This window comes from Thamnophis sirtalis, unplaced genomic scaffold (assembly GCF_051295495.1).
Source record: "Thamnophis sirtalis isolate CommonGarterSnake01/CBP01778 unplaced genomic scaffold, rThaSir2_p1.2 scaffold_3, whole genome shotgun sequence".
Classification (NCBI taxonomy): domain Eukaryota; kingdom Metazoa; phylum Chordata; class Lepidosauria; order Squamata; family Natricidae; genus Thamnophis; species Thamnophis sirtalis.
In genome coordinates, this window is record NW_028261383.1 from 42,443,440 (window position 1) to 42,467,530 (window position 24,091).

Consider the following 24,091-nt stretch of genomic DNA (forward strand, 5'->3'; position numbering starts at 1 on the left):
GCTCTAAATAAAAGGAGAGAGCAGCACTAGGAGAAATATCTTGCCTTCTCCATAATAATAATAATTATTATACTTTATTCATTAAACATGAAACTCAGTCAACTGAACATTCAAAAATGTATCACAAACACCATTGACTGGTGTTACTGGTTGATACGGGTTGCTGCCAGTGTCCTAGGTATCAACCAAGTACCTTCTTAAAATATAAGATGTTCCAAGTAGCGCAGTTTTTTGCGGATTCCGCTGGTGTTATTGCAGGAAGCTGTAATTTGTTGATGTATCTTATAAAATTCTTGGACGTGGTACCAAGTGCCCCGATGACAATGGGTACCACTATTACATGTTTCATCCATAGTTTGATGGCCAGGTCGTGCTATTTCATGATTTTTTCCAGTTCTTTTTCTTCGACTCTGGCATCTCCTGGTACCGCGATGACAATAAATTGTACGTTTCGGCCCTCTACAACCGTGATATCTGGCATGGTGTTGTTGTTGTTGTTGTTGTTGTTGTTATTATTATTAATGTCCATTGTATTATGATGCACATGTTTAAACTAAGAATAAGAAGCTTTTTGTTATGTAGTTTACTGTTATTTTGATTGTTTCCATATTCTTAGATGATGTTTTGAGGTTTTTGTTTTGTCTCACTACTAACAAGGGAGTAACTGTGAGAGGGATCTTGGAGTCCTAGTAGACAACCATTTAAATATGAGCCATCAGTGTGCTGCAGCTGCCAAAAAAGCCAACACAGTTCTAGGCTGTATTAACAGAGGGATAGAATGGTCTTTAATTGATAGGGCTCAGCATTTGGCTACTATGCCATCTATTGTCTTTTAATTGCTTTCTTTCACATTTCAATTTTTCAGGCTAATTTTTTTTAATTATTACTGTTAGTGGCTTGGATTATCATTTTTATTCTTTCATGCAAGGAATGGAAGTGATACTGCCCTTTATTACAACAATTATATTTTCTTGGAAAAAATAATGGACGAGGCCTGAAAAAGGAGCTAGTCTGAAAGAGGTTCATTGGGAGGAAAAAAAAAAGGTTTATCTTTATAACTTGACACTACAAAGGAAAATTCAAGAACAGAAAAAAGAAAACGTTTGTCCATCTTCTAACAACAATACTTAAAATTGAATAGTATATGTAAATTTGCTTCGAAAAGACAATTCAATCTCCTATTTTTCTCATGCTGTGCAGTAAGGGATACTATTTGTACAGTAAAAGTTAAAAGAACCAAAAGGACAAAAATGAGTTAATTTTTTTTTTAAAGAAGTGCTTTCTGAAATAAAGGACTATCCTTTATCAAAGGACACACAGCCTATGGAGAACTCACTTCTAGCTTCACTGAATGACAATGAACAGCTAGAGTGACACACACAAAAAGAAAACGTGTTGACAAGTGATTTCTACTGAAACATGCCATGTTGCTTTTCAGCTACTAGATGGCACTAACCAGCTTTCAATTTGTGCTGTGCTCCTCTCAAGTGTTTGAACTAATCTCAAGTAGTTATGTGGTCGTTTTTCTTTATGACCGGGATTGCTGCAGGAACATTCTGTGCAAGCACTGACTTTAGAGTGCGGTTGATCATTTAAAATCTATTGGGAGTTTAAAGAAAATAGCATGCTGTGATTCGGTGCCGTTAGCTTGTTGCACTACTTCAGAATTCAGGCTTAATGCTTGTTTATTACATTTGAAAGGCACAGACCTTAAGATAGAAGGGCAATGCTGATTTGATTTGAAAAATACTATGATTTATAATATGGCCTCTCTTTTATAAAAAAAAAATCACTAAAATAACTTTTGAAGCTTGCTCCAATCAAGCCATCCATCTAGGTCTATCAAATTTGGGCTGATGTACCCCAGAGATAAAACAAGGCAATCCAATCGGGTGCAATTCTTTATTTGCTTACATCTAATGGACAGAAACCAAACCAAAGTTATAACCTTCTAACCTATTATATGTATCCTGAGAGATTCTAGGGACTGGTTACCCTGAACCTCTTCCTTTTCCCTCTATCCAGCTTGGGGCTGCCCCATCTCTTGATTCGAGCCTCCCTCTGGGAAAGCTCTGTGCTGCAAAATTCCCCTCTACTGTTTCTCCAGGTGGTCAGCCCATCATTGCTGCTAAAATCTGGGTGACCAATGAACACCAGCCAAGATCATTTAGGCCTGATTTATGGGGTTGTGTAAGAAGTGTCTGAGAGATGAATAGGTAACAAGTGCCTTAGAGATGAATAGACAAGGCACATCAACATGGTTTTATAAATAGGTATATCCCTGCTGCACATCTCCAAATGATCACTAGGTGGCAGCAAACACTACTATTTTCTTTATCCTTTTGTTGCCTCCTAGTGGTTTTTCAGAGTTTGTAAGTAAAACCTGATAGCCCTATCTGCCTTTCCATTCATGTAAAGTGAGACCATGCAATTCTATTTGTATTCCTTTGCTTTTACCAAGCAATTTATTGTCACTTTTGAAATAAATGGGTGAAGCATAAGCAAAATGTATCATGGGTGCACTGAAGGACACTACATAAGATGTATATGATTATTAATCCTATTAAAAAGAAAAGATAATGTTCAAATTGACTCTGAGGTTTTTCTCAGGTTAAGGCACTGTTTCTCAACCTTGGCAACTTTAAGATATGGGGACTTCAACTCACAGAATTCCCCACCTAGCAGCTGGCTGAGGAATTCTAGGAGTTGAAGTCCACATATCAAGAAGGTGCCAAGTTTGAGAAACACTGGGATAAGGAGTCAGAATAAATAACCAGTTTGAAATATTACTAGGTTGAAGCACTTTTAAATTTCATTTCAAATTCATCAGGCATATAAAGAAACACCATACAGGCTTCAAGCTTTGCTTTTTTAACTATGAAAAATGGATCACTGTGGTTCTATAACTTTCATTCCAATAATGTCCTGATGATGTGAACTTTATATTAATTAAAGCACTGCAGCATGTTAAGCAGTGCCATTGATATTTGAACAAAAAGATAAATAAAAAGATAATTTCTTTGGAGAAATAAAGATTAATGCTTTCCAGAGTACAAAAATGTTAGAAGATAATGTTCATACCTTACTTGCTTTTCATATATGACATCTATACCAGGGACGTGCCGTCAGGGGAGGCAGGGAAGGCGGGGCCTCACCAGTGTCATGAGGAAAAGAAAAATTAAAAGGAAAAAGGCAGTGGTAGTTGCTGACAGAGTCACAGTGGATGACTCTGCTTAGTGCTTAACTGCAGGGGGAGGCAAGAGAACTACGGGCCTCCTTTACTCTAGCTTTATGATCACTTGAGCAGAGTTAAGCAAGGGTTAAAAGGCGAAAAATTTCTTATGCAAAGGAGGAACATGTTCTCTCGCCTCCTGTAGAGGGCATTTTTTAGAAGCTTTTTTAGAGTTCTCTGGGAGCAACTAGCTCAGTCTGACTCAGAGCTCTGGCCTTTCTCTTTTTACATTTTTTTTCTTTTCATGAGTGCAGGCAAAAGCAGAATTGAAATCCTCCCTGAAACAGCTGGAAAAGGTGTGTGGGGGGGGAGGGGGGAGGAATTCAAAAAGTTTGATTGCATGCAGAACCACGTTGCCTTTTCAAACACACACACACACAGCTGGATAAAAGTATATAAGCCCAGCTTCACTGATTACAAGTTTGAAAGGCAACGTGGCTTCACCTGCAATCAAAGGCTCGGATTGGAGGCAGCAGGGGAAGGGGGGAGGGGTATGGCAGAGGAACTGCTTTCAAGCCATTAGAAAATATATCCAATCCAACTTCTGTGTTTGTGTTTGTTTGAGAGTGAGTGAGAGAGGGATCCAACTTCTCTGTGTGCGTGTGTCTGTTTGAGAGAGGGGGGAGGGAGGGAGAGAGGGAGGGAGGAAGGAGGGGTAGTGAGAAGAAAAAGAATGGGAAAACTTATTTTGCAAGAGGGAAAAATGCTGTCGCTTTAAATTGGAACTGAGCATGCCTGGCTGTGGAATTCTGGGAGTTGAAGGCCACAAGTCTAAAAAAATTGCTGCTTCACCAGCCATAAAGCTCACCGCACGTCACTGATCTATACTTATTTATATTTATATTATTATTATTAAGCATTTATAATTTAGCAAACACTTTCCAAATACTTTACCAGATTACTTTACTCCAAGTCTATTGATTGCTTATTACAATCCAGTTAAGAAAGTTCCTAACTCAGCGTTAAAAATCAGAAAGTGTCGGAATAATTTGCCAAATACTATTGACAATGTAACTGAATCTCAGAAGAAAATGTTTAATGCTTCTAAGATCCCTTGATATTAATCAGTCCTAAATGAGAAAAGATTGCCAAGCCGAGCAAATAAGTACATGCAAATGAAGTCCATAAGATTAAACAACCAAATAAGTGTCATTAATTTTGTTACTCCTGAAGACTAGGATACATCAATCATTCTTCGCAAAGTCAGTCTTCTCCTGATCTGTTAAACTTTATGCCTGCTTTCTTTTTGCTTTTTAGTATTTTGACTACATTTTTCATATGAATCAATAGGGCAACACAGCTTTAAAAACAGAAGGGGGGAAGCTAATACAATTTTTGATTGAATGATAGAATCTGGCTTTCCAGGTTAAAAACATAATATGTTCGTGTCATTTTGAACGACTCAGAAATCACTCTGCTGAGGTCCGTGTCTGAATTTTGCAATTTAAGAGGGATCTAGACAAATCGAACTGGGATTAAGGGAGGACAAGAAAGATAGCAACAATATAAAATCAAGCCTTGGAGGAAAGTTGCTTGGCCTGCCAAAAGAAAGCATGAGAATATTCCTCAATTTTTTGGACAGAAGAGGGCAAATGCAGAGTCTTTGGAAGTGGAGAACCAAGTACACCAAAGAAAATAATATGAATTATAATGTCAACAACATTGATGGAGATATTACTAATATAATACTAACTTTTTCTCTCTGGCACCAGGGGGCAGAGTAAAATGTAGCAAGCTTAATGTAGTGACATTTTAGTGGAAAATTAGGAGGAAGGAGAAAATTACAGAAAAGGGGGAGCAGTTGTTTGGCAACGGAGCAGCAAAGCAAATCTAAATGGAATTTTTCAAGCAAAGGCTGCCAGGAATTGAAAGGATGACTTGCGATGTTTGACTTTGGAACCTTTTACATACAAAAGGAAAGACAAGAAAGAGTAACATACAACACTGTAGAGCTCACTGTAACAGCATTGCCAAAAAGGCATTAAGAGTTGTTAACCTAATCTTGCGAAGCTTCTTCTCCGGTAATATTGTATTGCAAACTAGGGCATATAAAACCTTTGCTAGACCAATTCTCGAATACAGCTCATCAGTCTGGAACCCTCACTGCATATCAGACATTAATACAATGGAGCGAGTCCAGAGATATTTCACGAGAAGAGTCCTCCACTCCTCTGCTCACAACAGAATAACTTATACCACCAGGCTTGAAATTTTGGGCTTAGACAACTTAGAACTACCCCGACTTCGGTCTGACCTGAGTGTAGTACACAAAATTATCTGCTACAATGTCCTACCTGTCAACGACTACTTCAGCTTCAACTGCAACAATACATGAGCACACAATAGATACAAACTTAAGGTAAACTGCTCCAAACTCGATGGCAGAAAATACGACTTCAGCAACAGAGTGGTCAATGCCTGGAATGCACTACCTGACTCTGTTGTTACACCCCCAAAATTTTAACCTTAGACTGTCTACTGTTGACCTCACCCCATTCCTAAGAGGTCTGTAAGGGGCGTGCATAAGCACACCAATGTGCCTACCATCCATGTCATACTGTTCCCACTTATTCGTATCCTGTATTCATAATAATGTCTATACTTATATCTGTTATCTTATACATGCTTGACAAAAATAAATAAAATAAATCAACAGCTATCTAACACAGATATTTTGGAGCAATTTAATCATGTACTGGAAGCAGACAGCTATCCCTATTAGCTACCTAAGGAATACCAGTTCTCCTTTTTTTTTTTGATCTCCAGGGCAAGAAAGCAAGGCTGAGATTTAGAAATGGAGTTTAGAAATGAAGGACAAAACAGAAGAAGTTGTTTGGATCATGCATATTTAGTATGAAGAAGAAAAGCACAAGAGCATGGTTATACGGTTTGAGATGATGAGTGAATCCTTTCACTTATTCCAAGTACAGGTAAAGAGATCTGTTATCAGCCTTGCTGGCCAATTCTATAGAAACGGCTTGCCAGGTACAAATACAAAAGCACAGTCTGTTCCTGTTCAGGTGCCAAAAAGTACATTATGAGGTAGTACACTCTGCCTCCAAAGACACCAGACGTAATGCCAGTGAAACATCAGGACACCAGGAAAATGCAGACCAGGTTATACAGCCTGAAAGGCCTTTGTTGCTTGATTGACTTTGGCTATGAAAGCCTATATGTAGTGGTGGGATTCAGCCGGTTCGCACCACGTCGGGAGAACCGGTTGTTAACTTTCTGAGCAGTTTGGTGAAGTGGTTGCTGGAGGAAATCATTAGTGCAGAGAACCGGTTGTTAAATTATTTGAACCCCACCACTGCCTATACAGGCATATTAATTTCAGAGTGCTTGAAGGGTTTTTGATCTACAGACAGGGATTTCATTAAGACTTGCCCCATTAAATGATTTGAAACAGTTAAAGGAAAGCACTTTTAAATGCAGGGTGCAGGAATCTATTTCGTATGCTGCATTACATTTGCTTATTTTTTTTCATTGCTACTTCCCTTTCCTTTTCTCCTGGCATATATTCTTTCCCTTTCACGTGATATGCAGGAATAGTTCCTGTGGAACTGAAGCCGAGAAAAGAATCTAAAGTGAAGCAAAAAAAAAAAAAATCCATATAATAAGCAAAAGCTACTGTAATTGGATTTTTTTGCTTTAAAGCACAAACCCCCAAAAGGAATCCCACTAATAAAGAGAATGCCTCCTGAAGTGGAAACCGTATTTGACACTGTGGAAATAGTTTTTCCCCTAAGCTCAAAATCAAGAACTGTAGGTTGTCCTTGACTTATGACTACAATCGAGAAAAGAACATCTATTCTAAGCAAGGTGGTTGTTAAGTGAGTCACACCCAATTTTATGATCTTTTTTTTTTTTTAGTATGGCTTAATGAATTATCCTGGTTGTTCAATGAATAACATGGTTCTTAACTGAATCCAATTTCCTCCATTGATTTTGCTGATCAGAAGCCACCTGGGAAGGTCACAAATAAAGATCATGTTGTCAGGGTTCCGACCAATACCCTAATAAAAGCAGGAGCCTCAAGCCAGTTTTCAAGAAAAATCCAGTTGTTTATCAGGAGTGCCATGGCACGGACCTAGTGAAGCCAGTGTCAGTTGGGATGGTGCCTGATTGGATCATGTGATGTACATGTGGGTGCTGGGCAGGGCCTTGAACTTTCACTTGGAGGGGGGAATCTGGAAGCTTTCAAATTTGGGTTTTCCCAGAGGTGCCAACATGATATCCCTAATAAAATGGAACTTTGAGGAAACTCAAGTCTCGGAGTCTACTTTTGTTGTGGGTATTACTTGGAACCCTGACAGCCAGCTCTGACCCCACTCAGTTCATGCCTTGCCTCTGACCCTGTTTCCCCCTCCCCTCAAAGTGTGTCATCAGTCACATTCCTCAATGAAGCAATTTCATGGGTCATAGAAGTCACTCCCTCTGGCCATTATTGGTTTCTGTGGAGATGGCCTTGACTTTGGCTGGCTCGGATGTGCATTGTTTTGACCAAGGTGCAAATTGCTCGGTGCAGCTGCGAGGCTCGATCCCCCCCCAGCCCCCCTGCATAGGGCAATTTGGGAGTAGGTTGGAATGCTTTGTGAGTTGACAAATGTGACTCAAAGACACTAACATTGTCACCAATTGCCAAGTGCCAGAATCTTAATTACTGTTGTGGCCCACCTGCAGCCAGCAGAGCTGGTGGCAGACTCAGACAGTGAGGAGGTTGGGGAGGAAGATGGGCCAGTCCTAGAGTCTGGGGAAGGCTCTGATCAGGACTCTACACCAGAAGGCAGAGATTGGGCCCGGGCCATCTGATAGTTATTAGCTGCCTTCGAAGTTGGGGATTAAAGGGACAGAAGAACAGCTGGAGCCTGTTCCTGATGTGTGCATGCGCAGAGCTGCCAGGAGAAGGGAACAGTTAAGAAACAAGGGCTGACTCAGGAGTAAAGGCACAGGTGAACAGTGAATGGCCCCTCCCATAGGGAATAAAGAGGAGCGAAAGGGAGTGGAGTTTGCAGGAGACAATTAGTTCGCTTAATTAGTGTGAAGATTTGTCCCTGACTCTCAGAGAACTATTTTCTTGTACAGCATTACATTTGGAAAATACCAACCTGGCAGTTCTCCAAGCCTGATAAGGTCTGTGACTGTAAATTCATCCTTGAAAGACTGTTTGCCGGGATTTTGCTGGATGTGAACGAGAGGAATTCACATTAGCTTAATAAAAAGGAGTTTTGTGGGGACAAGGAGTCTGCTTCGTGATTTGGTGAAGCCTAAGTCAGAACAATTACATGACCACAGGGATGCTGCCATGGTTGAAAATGTGAGGACAGATTTTGAGTAACTTTTTTCAGTGTTATTGTAACTTTGAACAAATGGCTGTAAGTCGAGGACTTCCGGTATATCCAAACAAACAAATCACAGGAGCTAACAGGATTTAGCTGTGTATCAAAACAAAACTCTAAAGAAACACACTTTCCTTCCAATCTCAAAAGAAATCTCTATTTTTTTCTCCAGAAAATATAAATGCCGTGCCAGACTCCCACTGGAGCTCCCAGTCCCATGATGGCAAACCTATGGCAAGCGTGCCACAGGTGGCATGCAGAACCTTCTCTGCAGGTACACAAGCCTTTGCCCCAGCTCAGCTCCACCATGCATGTGCATGGGCCTCCCACTAGCCAGCTGATTTTCGGGGCTCTGCTGCACATGCATGGGGTACGGGATGCATGTGAGAGATGCACACGCATGTGTTGGGGGGGCAGAGGTGTCACGTGTGCATGCACAGGGGGGCGGGGCACAGGGAGGTGTTGTCCATCCATTGCATTTCGGCACGCGACAACAAAAAAGTTAGCCATCACTGTCCTGGCCTCTATTTGCCTAAACCTGTCTGTTGCTCAGAAAGAGACCTTCTAAGGAACGAAGGAGACCCCACTCTCATTCCTTTTCATTCTGCAGAATCCCATATGTTTTATGATACTTGGAATTCCCAGGCAGATGGAGCACTTAAAGATTAAACAGAGGAGACATGGACAGGGGGAGGGGGACCCAGATGTATGGTAATCCTAGATTGAATTAGATGGCACACAGTGTCTTTTGCACACTACAAGATGAATTTGAGAAAGCAAGACTTGCAATAAATCACACATGCACACAAAAATTATAACCTCTTGAACCTCCCAAATATTTAATGAATAAAATGTAACCAGAGCATGCCAGATTAGGGATGGATCAAATTAGATTTCACTCAATTTTTCATGTTTATAAATGGAAGTTTGGCTCATTTGTATGAAATTCAATGAAAATCTATGTGGATTATCATATTCTTACCTCCTTGTATATACCATTGTACAGTATATTCGTTATTGTAATGTACACATATTTCCTATTCCATCATCTAAGGTCTATTATTTTTCACCGATATATACTTTCTGTATATATTTTTAATTGGAAGACTACATAGCCGGAACTTTTAAGAGTCCATATATTAAAGAATAATCAATTTTCATTTCAGATGGAAGACTGAATTAGCAAGTTCCCTTTAAAATGTGATCCAACTGAATCCCTTTCCTCCTATTTCTCATAACAATACCAGATAAATTTAGCTGATTCTGGAGCATAGGACAATTTTATCTGAAAGTCTTCCGCAGGTTTGATTTGTAGAATTCAGTTAAAACAAAACGTCTTTACACAACATACAATTACAAAATCTATTAAACTGGCATATTTGAACATTTCCAATTCAAACAATTAGCTAAAATGCTGCCAAGAATACAGCTGACTTAATTTTACATTTAAAACCAAATCAGGAATATTATACAATAATATATCAGGCAAGCTGAATGTCAGTACAAGAACATTGAGCTTTTCCTGTTACGAGACTTATAATTATTGAATTATTTTTTCCTCATAACAGACTTTAAAAGCATAGAGACTCATGGTCAGTGGTGGGTTGCAGGCTGTACACCCAGGGACGGGCGTACTGGATCCTACCCGGAGCACCGGATACCGTTCCGGTATGGTTCTCCGTGCCCACCCACCCACCCAAGCTCCTTACCTGTCTTTTAAGGCTTTTGCGCTTCCGGGAATGTGCATGGTGCATACAGCACCTGCGCGATGCTCTGGAGAGCAGCTGGAGCATTGCAGAGGCTCACGGAGGTGCTAAGATGCATGCGCAGGCTGTGCATGTGTGTGTGCATTGTGCGTGTGTGTGCACGCTGCACATGTCCATGAGGACGCCACCAGACCCGTTCCAACTGTACCGGTTGGAACAGGATCCGAAACCCACCACTGCTCATGGTCAACCTATATTTCACATGTTTTCACATTTCAGTGGGGCAGAATGCACTAGGAGCTGCCCTACTAACTCTTGTCTAAACAGGTTATTGGTGTGTATAATTGGGATAAATTATAACTGGGATTTATCTGAAGACTCCAAAATTATTCTTTACTCTTTTGTGTTAATGTGTGGGGGTAAAGAGCAGCAAAATATGACACTGAAATAGAAGAAAATGACTAGGCTAGAAACAATACTTATTGTGTTTATGGCAAGCTGGGTTGGCTGAAAGATTTAAACAGAATAAGAATAGTTATTTATAGCCACAGTTAAAAAGTCTAGCTGTTTCTGCTTGTAATCTTAGGATTTTCATCTGCAAGTAAAATGTTTATATGCTCAGATGTATTTTTTCCTAGTTTAGATTTTAAAATAGACTGGATAACTTCTTGCTGAGGACTCTTATAACATTCACAATACAATACTTTGTTTTTATTTTTAAATGTTTAACTATGGTTATAAAACCAAGGTTTTTAGTAATGTATCATTAAATTGGGATTTTAAGTAGATTATGTAATATTCATTATACATTTTACTTGCTAAATTGTTATGTTTAATAATCAAAGTTTAGATTGCATTTGTATCTTGTTTTTGGTCTTTAGGCTATAAATAAAATTGATTGAAGTTTGGAGTAGTCATTTCCAGACCAAAATAGTTACAGCACACTTAAGATGAATGTGCAATTTTTGTTGAGCCATACAATAAGCACATTTGGGTGTGGTGTGGTATTCTGAATCACTGAACTTTATAAATCCTGCTTTATGGCTTAATAAATTGTAGGAGGCCAGCAAGTCTGGTTTATAAACATGGTTTATAGCTCATTGTGTTTTGTGAATCAGCCACTGTGATTTATTCAGCAATCTATCAGTTAAATAAACTAGGCTTAGCATGATGTGTGAACTGAACTCAATCACTCCCCTTTCACTGTCCGAATGAAAAGGTGGCAGTTTGTGATTTGTTCATTCCGAATTAAGAATGTGTAGGATATATTTTTAGCATGATAGTCAAAATGGTGTAAATATCACTTTAGTCACTTTCCCCTTAGACAAAAGTATTTTTAAAAAATGAGTTCAGTGATCGTGTCTAAGGAGATTCTCAGTCATCCAGGTCATGGTTTTCCCAAAGGTGCTTTTTCGAGAGGCAAATGGACTTCCTTGTTTTTTCTTTGAAGACATTTCACTTCTCATTCAAGGAGCTTCTTCAGCTCTGACTGGCTGGTGGGGAATGGAAAGATTTATATGGAAGTCAGAGCTGAAGAAGTTTCTTGGAAGAGAAATGAAACATCTTCAAAGAAAAACAGAAAGTCCAGTTACCTCTTGAAAAAGCGGTTCAGTGATCCTGATTTCATATTTGTTTCGGTCAGAACTGCAAGTAACATGCTAGTTTTTCCTTGTTTCCCCCAAGATTAATGGTTTTTAAAATAAAAGGTAATTAATGAGCTTATCTAAATGGGTTAGATATTATGATGGTTGGTTAATTGATAAGCTAAGGGAAACCAAATACATTTCATTATAGTTACTCCAGGTTATGAATCCAGCCAAGGATACCAATCTTCACTTATTCCAACATATTGCCACAAACAAACTTCTAGTGAGTGAATTGGGCAGCCATATAAATTTTCTTAATAAATAATAAATAAAATATGCCCAGTGGAGGTCTGGATCTAGCACTAGCTGACACCCCAGGGTAGCAATAATGATCATCCAAGATCTTCTGTGATCATCCAAGTTACCTTGTGGGCATCCAGGGGCCTTTCTCCTTAGATTGCCAGGTATATATATATCTGAAATAAAGGAGGAAATGTGATGGAGGCGAAGATGGACACTTACGTTGGTTTGGATGCCTCAGCCTGGTCAGTCTGTAGTTTTTCTCCTCCTTCCACTTCCATAGTGCAATATACAATCCGGTTGGGTGCTAAGGATTTGAGACCCTGAACTTCCATGATGACAACCTAAAGGAGAGAGAGGGAGGGAGGGAAGGAAAGAGGGAGAGGGAGGTGGAAGGGAGAGAGGGAGGGAAGGAGAGAGGGAGAGGGAGAAAGAGAGAGGGAGATGGAGAAAGAGAGAGAGAGGAGGGAAAGGGAAAGAGGGAGGGAAGGAGAGAGGAGAGGGAGAAAGAGAGGGGGAAGAGAGAGAGGGGGGAGAGGGAGAGGGAGAGGGAGAGGGAGAGGGAGAGGGAGAGGGAGAGGGAGAGGGAGAGGGAGAGGGAGAGGGAGAGGGAGAGGGAGAGGGAGAGGAGAGAGAGAGAGAGAGAGAGAGAGAGAGAGAGAGAGAGAGAGAGAGAGAGAGAGAGAGAGAGAGAGAGAGAGAGAGAGAGAGAAGAAATGTTCTTTATTCAGGAATCAATTCAAGAATGAAGCACAAGTTATATTGCTTTGAAGAAAGCATCTAAAAATCTACCATATAGGAAAGTATAGGGATAAATTGGAAAGTTGTGGGATTTGTTATTGTTGTTTGAAATTAGAATCTCTCACATTAACCCCTCTCCCTTTAAGAGCCTGTTAGGCTTCTTCTTCCACTGAAATATTAAATTTATTTAATTAAATATTTAATCAATTCAAACATTTTCCTTGAAATGCAAGAAGAGCTGACCTTCAGCATTATCTTTGACTCTGACCTCCCCTACTACAGCTCTTCATCAGGTAGCCCAAATATAGCACCTGCTTGCTACCCCTGAAACCATAGCTTCAACCTCCAGCATCTCTACGAAAGCATGGAGAAAATACCCCTCCTGCCTGAAACCCATGAGTCAGTGGAAAACAACCTGTCAATTAAGAACTTTTGAAACTAACTTATCAGCCTGTGAAAAGCCTTTCCTGCCTTTCTTGTAAGTTGCTCGAGGTCTCTGACCCCTGCATCAGTGCTTGATGGTGGGGTCATGTGACTATGTGGGCGTGGTCAACATTTTTTCCACTTTCAGCTATTTTTTTAAAGATTTTTAAAGCATTTTTCCCCTGCTGGGAACCGGCAGGGAAAAAATGCTTTAAAAATCTAAAAAAACAAACTTCTGATGATTGCACGGCCCAACTGTGAGCTGAGTGATCGTCGCAAGCTTTTTAAAAAGCTTTTTAAAGCTTTTTTCCCTTGCTGGTTCACTCAAACTGGCAGGGAAAATGCTTTAAAAAGTAGAAAAAAAGCTTTCAATGATAGGATAGTTCACAGCTGAGCTGCACGATCCTTGGAAGCTTTTTTTTTTTTTACTACCAGTTCACAGAACCAAGAACAATCGCCTCTACTGATTCGGCTGAACCGGGTCGAACCAGGAGGATTTCACCCCTGCACTGCATATGTCCCTACACCATGCTATCCATCTACCATTTTTTCATATTAAAAATCCATGCAATGGTTAAACATGGTGGTGGCTTGGTTTAAGGTTTACAGACAGACCCAGGATAAGTTACTGTAGCTGTCTACATTCCTTACACCCTAAATGCTAGAAATATATATATTATTTATCAGCACAAATATAACACACACACACACACATATATGTATGTATGTCTGTCTGTCTGTCTGTCTGTCTGTCTGTCTGTCTGTCTGTCTGTCTGTCTGTCTATCTATCTATCTATCTATCTATCTATCTATCTATCTATCTATCTATCTATCTATCTATCGATTCTCTTTTTAAGTTCTGCTTGCCAACACATTGATCACTGAGCAGCTTTAAAATGACATTTATGTTGTCCTCATTTTACAACGGTTATTTTACAACACCCTTCTATTTATAGTTGATGAAAACTAGATGTTACCTCCAGGGAGAAAGATAGCACAACATCTGATTTGGAGAGCTGGTTTTCGTTCTCCTCTCCCAAGTCAATGATGGAAGTGTTATGACTGCGTTTCAGTTTTTGTAACTTAAACTCGGAGCCCCCTTTGGACACTGGCATGCTTTCCAGGTTTGCCATGAGTAAATTGACCGATGACTTCAACTCTTCAATGAACATGTTTTCCATTTCTTTGGACACAAATTTAGGAAATTTACGCTCCTGTGATGGAAAGTAAAGTAAAAAAAAAAAACAACAACCAAGAGTGTATGATTGACAAGATTACATATATTTATATATACTGAATTCAATTCTCCAATAGGCATTTATAGTGGCAAGGCGGAAGATTATTGTTTATTTTGAGGCTTTTAGTGACTGATTTCTCCTATATATTAAGAAAAGTGTAGATACGTTAAGAGCACATTCTGAGCTGACCTGCCTGTTTTTTTTAATTCTTTTTAAAAAATATTTTATTGAACAGTTTTTTAAAAACAAGATAAAAAAATATTATTTGCTATTTCCTTCTGTACAACATTTCCTCCTTGGTATACATCCATTGTAAATGTACTTCTCCCCCCCTTATTTCAGTTTCTCTTTGTCTATACACATGATACTATTGTATACAGTCCTTAATTTACAAACCTTCTTTCCATTTATACGTGTTTGTTCATCTCTACCTATACATTGTTAATTTCTAACTCCTGTGTCTTCTTCATTTAGTCTTTCCTTAAGCTTTACAACTGTTCTCTAGCCATTTTTATCACTCATTCCATATCATATAATATTCTGTTTCCTCCTTTTCTTTTACTTCTTTTGTAAATTTGTCCATCTCTGCACACTGAATAAAGGAAAAGGAGGAAAGCTTCATGTACTGTGAAAGTCTCAATTCCCTTCCCAGAATCATATGCCATCCAATCAAGGCCAAGTCTGACCATAGTTGAACCATGAGGTCATGGTGCCAGTTTTTGATTTTTTTTAAAAAAAACTTGGGGCTGTTGTTGTGGGGAAATTCAGTGCTGGGTATTGTGGAAATTGGCCACCCTTGGGGTACCTCAATTGTCACTATTAAGAGATATGAGTATTATCTTGCTTGGTATATATGCTTTATAAAATTTATTTCCTTGAGTTAATCATAAAGTTTAAAATCCCTTTATTCACTGGTGTGCTTAATGCGTTTGGATCCAAAAATTGCTTGGGCCATCTGATCACTACCCTGAAGTTTGGCAAAACAGCATTAAACCTAAAATGCAATAAATCAAAAGTCAGCTCTTTCAATCATTGCTTAAAGGAAGCTCTTAACATAAGATCTTTGAATGCTACAGAGAATTTTATAAGATGGTTCTAAGCATTTAGCCAAAGCGGGAATATCCACAAAGTGGTTGGCAGCTGTGTTGGTGTATTCAAAGTCCCGTTGGTGTTTTTATGTGTGCTGTGCTCTAATGTCAACCTCACAATCATGGTTACCCTCTTGACTTTGTATCACATTCTGTGCACAATCCTGAACCAGAGGATAGAATGTTTTGGTAGCAAGATGGACTTCAAGTTGTACATTAGGGATCTTACCCCAGAATTGCTCTCCATATAAATGATCTGTACTGATGGCTGCACACACACTAGTGGGAAAATAGTTCAGCACCAGCTCCTGTTTGTGGCTTTGGGCTCCCAAAACCTATGTTTTGAAGTTAGAGTCCACCAATACTTTTTGTTACATTTGCAGATGAGGTCATAGGATTTTGTAGATGTATTGAACATTTAGATTTATTGAACATTTATTTAGGGAGTTTGAGTCTACTCAAATAGAGATACAGTACCTACATTTTTTAAAAAGGGACTTTTGAGTGTCTATGTCTGAAGCCAATCTCTTAGCCCAAGAGTTTAAGAATCTTTAACTGAAATCAATCCCTCCAGGAATTCTACTCACTTCTCACTCAATAGCACTTTGCTCGTCTCATTTTATAACCTGCCTAGTTTTCAACGCGAGGCATAAAATCCTCTTTCCACTGATCAGTCTTTAACTTATGGAAATGTGCCCAGGGCCAGAAAATTAAATGCTTCCTCCAAGCAAAATTTTGTTGTAATGAATGGGCAGTACATAGCCCAAATGTCTCCACTGGGGCACTTTGAGAAATAGTTAAGTTGTGACAAGTAGGCTGTGGAACAGATTCCTCATTAAAAGGTTATTTAGAAAATGAGGAACAGTCCAAGCCTGCAACACTTTTAATGACTGTTATAAATTCATGATCTCCTGCATAATGCGCAAGACAAGAAAATTTAAGCTCATGGGAGAAAACATTTATTTATTCTTAGGTGCAAAGTTTCTTACTATAGATTGTAAATCAGTACCAGATCCAGGTTGATTGGCCATTAAATGGCAGCAACATATACAGAAACCCACGTTTTTTGCTACCATCAGTATTCTTCTGGCCTTTTGTCAGCTAGACATAATGTGTCTACTTATTGGATCATATAATTTATATATTTTACAATCTGTTGGGGTCTTCTTGTCCAAGCAATACCAAGCTTGACTATGTGAACTCTTATTAAGAAGTAATTTAATTTAAAGGCCTTTCTTTTGGTACATTATTTGGATTGCACCTTATTATTGCTAAAAATAATGCATTGATTGCAGCTGCCAAAAAAGGCAACAGAGTCCTAGGCTGCATTAACAGAGGGATAGAATCAGTGTCTGTGTGTCCTGAATTCCAGGAACAGGACATGTTATCCAGAGGGCTCTCTGAAGAACCGTCAGATTCCTGCTGTTTCAGGGGACGGGTGATCTGTAACCCCACCATAGCTGTCCTGTAGGGAATGAAGGGGAGGGGGGGGGCATGCGGGTGTCATTGGGAAATCAGCAACTACCCTAAAACGCCTGCTTTTGCCTTCGGACCCAAAGTAAGAAAGGTAGCCAACTTGAGCTATCGCAGCTGGAAGGCCAGACAAAGCACAGGAATCAACGTGGACAGCGTTTGGGTGAGATAATAAGAGTGTTTGAAAGTGCAACATTCCTGTAAACTAACTTTTAAACCTCCGGTTAAAACTTTTTAAAGAGAAAGTGGCAGAAGGGGGGGGGGAGCGGACGTTACAAAGCTCTCATTCCCTTGTGTCAGCAGCGAATGGACAAAGCCATTAGATAGAAGAAAGGAAGTAACAGATCTTGAGAATTGCTTAAGGATGTTAGAAAGCAAATCGGAAGCCGTTGGTCTTTAAATTTCACTCTATGGCTATGATTTTCTTGGTATCTTGGTGACTTTTGAGAATTGCTTAGATTTGATTTTGAAGCCAGAAACTTAAAAGAATGTTGAATTAATTATCTGCATTGCTATCTAGTAGCAAACAGTACCCAGTAAAAGCTGCCTAAGAAAAATTGACTTTGAAAACATTGTGGATAATAAAGAACTGGTAAAAGTCCTCTAGAAGAAAGGAATAAGACCAGCTGTGTAAACATTCCTTTGCCTTCCCTTGCTACATTATAATGGGCTGTTGAAACTGCCGTCCTGTTAGTGTGTGCCTCCCCCTTCTGCCTAAGGGGGGAGGAGAAATTGGGATAATTTGGACAACGCAGACAACTGGTTTCCTCTTTTTTTCCTCTTTGTTTATTTGGCTACTTTGGGTCTTTTTTTTTTTTTTACCTCCCCAACTTTTATCTTTTTATCTATTTTTTTACCTCTTGCAATGAGGTGTGGATTACCATTGTGGAATTAATTTTGTGATTTTTTTTCTCTCCACCATTTTTTGGGTGGGGGGCAGGGGTGGGTTTCAACCGGTTCGCGGCGGTCCCTGCGAACCGGTTGGTCAGCGAACCTGGAAGTAAGTAACTTCCGGGAACGGCAAAGGGCGCGCCCGCCCGCCCGCGGTCCTTACCTGGTTTTGACGAGTTCTGCACTTCCACACATGCACAGGACACATACAGTGCCTGCGCGATCCTCCAGGAGCAGCTGGAGCATCGCGCAGACGCTAGTATGCATGCGTGCACCGCACGCGTGCACGAGGACGCCGCCGGCCCCATTCCAACCGAACCGGTTGGAACGGGGTGAGAAACCCACCCCTGGTGGGGGGAGATGAGTGCCTTTTGACCAATAATTTTTTATGTGTTTATTTTTCTTCCCCTTGTTTCCTAATTTTTTTCCTTTTGTTACTTCATGTGGCCATTATAAAGTGATTGGATTAAGGTAGCAAGAACCTGAAGACAGGGCCCAAGAACAGGGGTTGGTTTATTGGAGGCTGGTGCTTGGGCCGGTGTGGGCGACTCCAGGACTACAATTAATTTACTAACCTATTTTTTGGATTACAAAACTTGATTACAAATTAAATACAACAATGTCAGATCCAAATATCAAGATCAAGACATATATGTGGATATCAAGGAGCACACAAACAGATTAGAAGAGAAAGTTGTCAAAGTGGAAGATGAATTGAAACAAGTCAAGGAAATAATGGGGAAAAATGAACAAAGACTGCAGAAGGAGTATGAGCCGAGGTGGCACAGTGGTTAGGGTGCAGTACTGCAGGCCATTTCAGCTGACTATTATCTGCAGTTCAGTGGTTCAAATCTCACCGGCTCAAGGTTGACTCAGCCTTCCATCCTTCCGAGGTGGGTGAAATGAGGACCCAGATTGTGGGGGCAATATGCTGACTCTGTAAACCGCTTAGAGAGGGCTGAAAGCCCTATGAAGCGGTATGTAAGTCTAACTGCTATTGCTATTGCTAAGGTGGAAGAAAAGGCAGAGATAACAGAAAAAAGTGGAGAAGATGGATTATATAGGTTGACAACATTTTATAAAAAACAGGAAGGAGCCAGCATATTGTGGGAGATGGAAAGATCCGAATTCTATCTAAAACTCCAGAACATAGAAGAGGAGAAAGAAGAGAATTTAGCAGAGAAGATCGCAGAAATTCTCTCAGCGGTTACAGAAATGAGTAAGGAATATATTCTAGGTGGAATGGATGAGATTTTTAGAGTATATACAAGATATCCAATGAAAAACAACTTGCCCAGAGAGGTACATGTAAGATTTGTAAAAAAAAAACCTGCTAAAAATGAAATATTGCAAGCAGCAAGAAGTACCACAATAAAATACAAATCTAGAGAAATAGTAGTATTGAAGCAAGTTCCAAGGAAGTTCAGAGAAATAAGAAAGGAATACCATTTTTTTTACTAAAAGTCTGATTAAAGAAGGGGTGAGTTTTAGATGACTTGTTCCAGAAGGGATTTTGGTAAACTGGCACAAACAATGGTACAGATTAGATACACTAGAGAAAGCAGAATTATTTTATGAACAAAATATAGCAACACAAGAAGGAACACTGGTAAGAGAAGAGGAAGGAGCTAAATGTCAGGAAGCTAAGGGGAAAGATCAAAGGGAGATGGAGAAAAAACAGGAAGAGAAAGCACTAAGAGACGGAGCAAGGGCCAAAGAGACAAAGGAACAGAGGGAGTTAAGAACGATTAGATCAACTAAACCTATATACCAGTGACATGGAGGAAGAAATAAAAGTAATCTCCATTAATATAAACAGATGAAATTTGCCAACAAAAAGAAGACCATTCAATAAATTAGAGAAATTGAAATTGGACATTATATGCTTACAGGAAGTACATATTAGAAAGCAACACAGAAAAGTTTTGGATCAGGCAAAACTTGGTAATTTATACACGACCCTGGCTGACCAAAGCAAATAGCATTATATATTAGAAAGACAATACAATCAAATAAAATTTTTGAAGATGGGGAGGGGAGAATATTGATGGTGGAAATAATGATGAACATGAGAAAGATATTATTAGTGGCAATATACACTCCAAACGACAAACAAGAAGAATTTTTTGGGAAATTACACAAAAAAATAACAGAATATGACTATGAAGATATATATATATACTAGGAGACTTTAATGCAATCGTAAATAATGAAATAGACTATAAATCTAAAATGATGAACAAGAAGCCAAAAAAAATTCTACCCAAAACATTTTTCACAATGGTGGAAGAATTAAACTTGCAAGATGCTTGGTGAATAGATACCTGAAAGAAAGACAATATACATTCTACTCAAATAGACATTTATCATGGTCAAGAGTTGATATGATGTGGTTGTCAACAGAGCTGACACACAAAACAACTAAGATAGACATAGATATGAGCACATGGGCAGATCATAATCCAACAACAATGACTTGGAAGGGACAGAGGATAAAAGGGAGATGGACTTTAAATTCAAAAATATGGAAAATATGGAAAAAGAATTGACATATTTCTTCCAGAAAAATAGAAAGGAAGACACATCATTACAGAATGTATAGGACACTTTCAAAGCATATATCAGAGGCCTTGCAATGACATACTTAGGGAAAAAGAATAGACAGAGCAGACAAATTCAAAAGAAGTTGGAATCAGAGTACAAAAGTCTGGAGATGGAGATGGAGCTGCAGAAAAACCCACAAAATAAAAAAGTAAAAAATATGATAGAACTGCAAAAACGTAAATTGAACCTGATAGAAAATGAGGACTTGGCAAATAAAATAAAATCGGCAAAACAAAACTTCTTTGAAAACGCAAATAAACCAGGGCGTTGGCTGGCCTACAAGATCAAAAAGGAAAGAGAAAAAAGGCTGATAAGTCAACTGGTGGATGAAGAAGGAATATACAACATTTAAATGAAAAAAAGAGAACAATAATTGAGAACTTCTATAATAAGTTGTATCAGCATGAGAGAATTCCAGAAGGGAAAATAAGACAATATTTAGAGAAAACTAGTATCATCAAAATCCTAGAAAAAATTAAGAAGGCACTAGAACAAAGAATTACAATGATGGAGGTAACAGAAGGCATCAAAAGGCAAAAAAAGGGGAACACACTAGGACCAGATGGCTTACCGGCAGAACTGTATCAAACACTACAAGAAGTGTTAAGTAATGTAATGTAATATTCAATGACTTATTAGGAGAGGCAAAAATATCAGAAACCTGGACGGAGGCATATATAATGCTTATACTAAAAGAAGAGTCAGATCCACAACAAGTAAAGAACTACAGACCTATTTCACTATTAATGTGGATTATATTTTTTTTGCATCAATAATGGCAGAAAGAATGAAGAGACTTTTAAATGAATTTATATACATAGACCAAAATGGATTTTTCCCAAGAGACAGATCAGAGACAATATGTGAATTGTATTGAATACGCTAGAGTACTATGAAGCCCACCCAGAAAAACAAATGGGGTTGTTGTTTCTAGATGCTCAAAAGGCCTTTGATAATGTCAACTGGCAATTCATGATAATGCAACTTCAAATGATGGGATTTGGTGAGGGATTTATAAATATGATTAAAACCATACATAATAATCAATCGGCAAAGGTAATGGTAAATGGTGATATGACTGGAAAGATAGCGATTACAACGGGAACTAGACAAGGATGACCACTATCACCATTATTATTTATACTGACACTAGAGATTTTGAAATATGACAAAATAAGGAGATAAAAAGTATGAAGGTCAAAAAAGAAGAGTATAAATTACAAGCGTTCGCGAGTGATTTGGTGTTTATTATGGAGGACCCAATAGAAACAGGGCCAAAACTAGTTAAAATAATAGAAGAAAATGGAGAAGTAGCAGGTTTGAAGATTAATAAAGATAAAACAAAAATTCTGGTGAAAAATATGGCAGAAAAACAGAAAAGAGAGTTGATGGGGAAACTGGACATACAAGTGGTGAAAAAAGTGAAATATCTGGGTATTCAATTCACATCAAGATGTGAAACACTAAAGGAGAATAACTATTATAAGGTGAGAAAACAAATAGAAATAGACTTGGAAAGATGGAAAAACCTACAATTATCACTGATGGGAAGAATAGCAGTAGTAAAGATGAATATATTACCAAGATTGTTATACCTGTTCCAAACAATACCAATAAAACTAGAGAAAAAATTCTTTGAAAGTATGAACAAAATAATGGGGAAATATATATGGCAAGGGAAAAAAGCAAGAATTAATATAAAAATGTTACAAGATGCAAAGATTCAAGGTGGATTTGGATTACCAAACCAGGAATTGTACTATCAAGAAGCAGGTCTAGCTTGGATGAAAGAATGGATTTTACTGAGAAATACAAGATTATTGACACTGGAGGGGCATTATTTGCAACTGCAATCATGCTTTTTTGTGGTATGATAAAAGTAGGGTACATGGCTATTTTAAAAGACATTATATAAGGAATGGATTATTAACAATATGGGAAAGAGTGAAAGGGAAACATTATTCAGAAATACCAATGTGGTTTTAAACAATGGAAGCATTGACACATCCAAATATTAGTAGTATGAAAAATATTATTAGATACAATAATATCTTAACAGAAAAGGGGGAACTAAAACAAAAACAAGAATTAGAAAAACAAGGGATTGATATAGATTGGTTTTCACAATTGCAAATACCATCAAGATGTTAAAAAGATAAAAAGGAGTATGGTTTTAACTTAGGAAGTTCAGAGTTGGAGAAAAAATAATCAGTGAATTATATAGCTACCTATTTAGAACTATGCTAGAAGAAGTGGTAAAAAATACAATGTTAACTTGGGCAAAGAATTTTGGCCATATGATTGAACTAGAAAAGTGGCAACAACGATGGGAAAGCAATTATAAACTAACCATGTCAACAGCTTACAAAGAAAACTTATACAAAATATTTTACAGATGGCACATATCACCGGGAAAACTAGCTAAGATGTTTAAAGACAAGTCAGCAAAATGTTAGAAATGTCAACAAGCAATAGGTTCATACTACCACACATGGTGGACATGTGCAGAAGCAAGAAAATATTGGATAAAATAAGAGTATGGTTAAAGAAAATGTTGCAACAAGAAATAGAATTTCTTGTTAGATATATTAGAGATATTTATATTAGAGATATTTATATTAGAGATATTTCTACTAGGTATTATCCCAGAGAAATTCAAGAAAGAGGATACTTATTTGATTATACATGTAACTACAGCAGCGAGAATTGTATTCACCCAAAATTGGAAATTAAATAAGCTACCAACAGATGAAGAGATAATAATAAAGATATTAGATTGTGCAGAGATGAATAGGTTGACAATGAAAATAAAGGATAAAGAGGAATCGGAATATTTCAAGACATGGGGAAGGTTCTATGACTGGCTAGAGAAAGCAAACTAGAAAAGAAAGTAGGAAGAAGATAAAATACCCAGATGATACACTATTAAATGGAAAGGGGGGGGGGAGAAAGGGAAAACAGAAAGAAACTATTAAATATATAAGTATATATTCAAGAGTGAAATATAAAGGGAGGGAAACATAACTAGGGTAGACTAGAGAAGGTAAGAGAATAAGAAATGATACTAAATTATATTTGGCTTGGCGGAAATACCATCCCAAGAAAACATAAACTGAGTTTTGAAATACACAACAACAATAATAGAAAAAGAAAGGGAGAGAGGAGGAGAGAAAAAAAGGAAGATGGGGGAAAGAAGAAAGGGGTAAGGAAGGAGAGGAAGATGGAAGGGGGAGAAAGAGAAGGAGAGAGGGTAGGAAGGGGAAGAGGAAGAGCAGGAGTAGGAGAAAGGTAAGGGAAGAAGGGAGGAGAAGGAGAAGAGGAAGGAAGGAAGTAAAGAAGGGAGGGAGAAAAGAAAGGAAAAACAAGGAGGTGTTACAAAAGGAGGAAAGGATGGTAAATAAAGCAACCCAAATTGTACATTATAACTTATTAAATGAAATAATAAATGTATAAGAATGATAAATGTAAAG

At 38.4% G+C, this 24,091-nt stretch overlaps 2 protein-coding genes across 20 annotated transcripts in view; one reads left to right on the forward strand and one right to left on the reverse strand.

Annotated features, from left to right (window-relative positions):
• Positions 1 to 24,091, forward strand: part of CEP15 (centrosomal protein 15) — a 431,988-nt gene that overhangs the window by 313,133 nt on the left and 94,764 nt on the right. The window lies entirely within an intron of this gene.
• Positions 1 to 24,091, reverse strand: part of CADPS (calcium dependent secretion activator) — a 434,367-nt gene that overhangs the window by 224,040 nt on the left and 186,236 nt on the right. For all 19 annotated transcript variants that reach the window (XM_087708812.1, XM_087708811.1, XM_087708807.1 and 16 more), the window contains exons 5-6: positions 14,305 to 14,541; positions 12,386 to 12,507 (exon numbers count right to left, since the gene is read on the reverse strand). In XM_087708812.1, the coding sequence (XP_087564938.1) occupies positions 12,386 to 12,507; positions 14,305 to 14,541 (359 nt within the window). The remainder of the gene's footprint in view (positions 1 to 12,385; positions 12,508 to 14,304; positions 14,542 to 24,091) is intronic.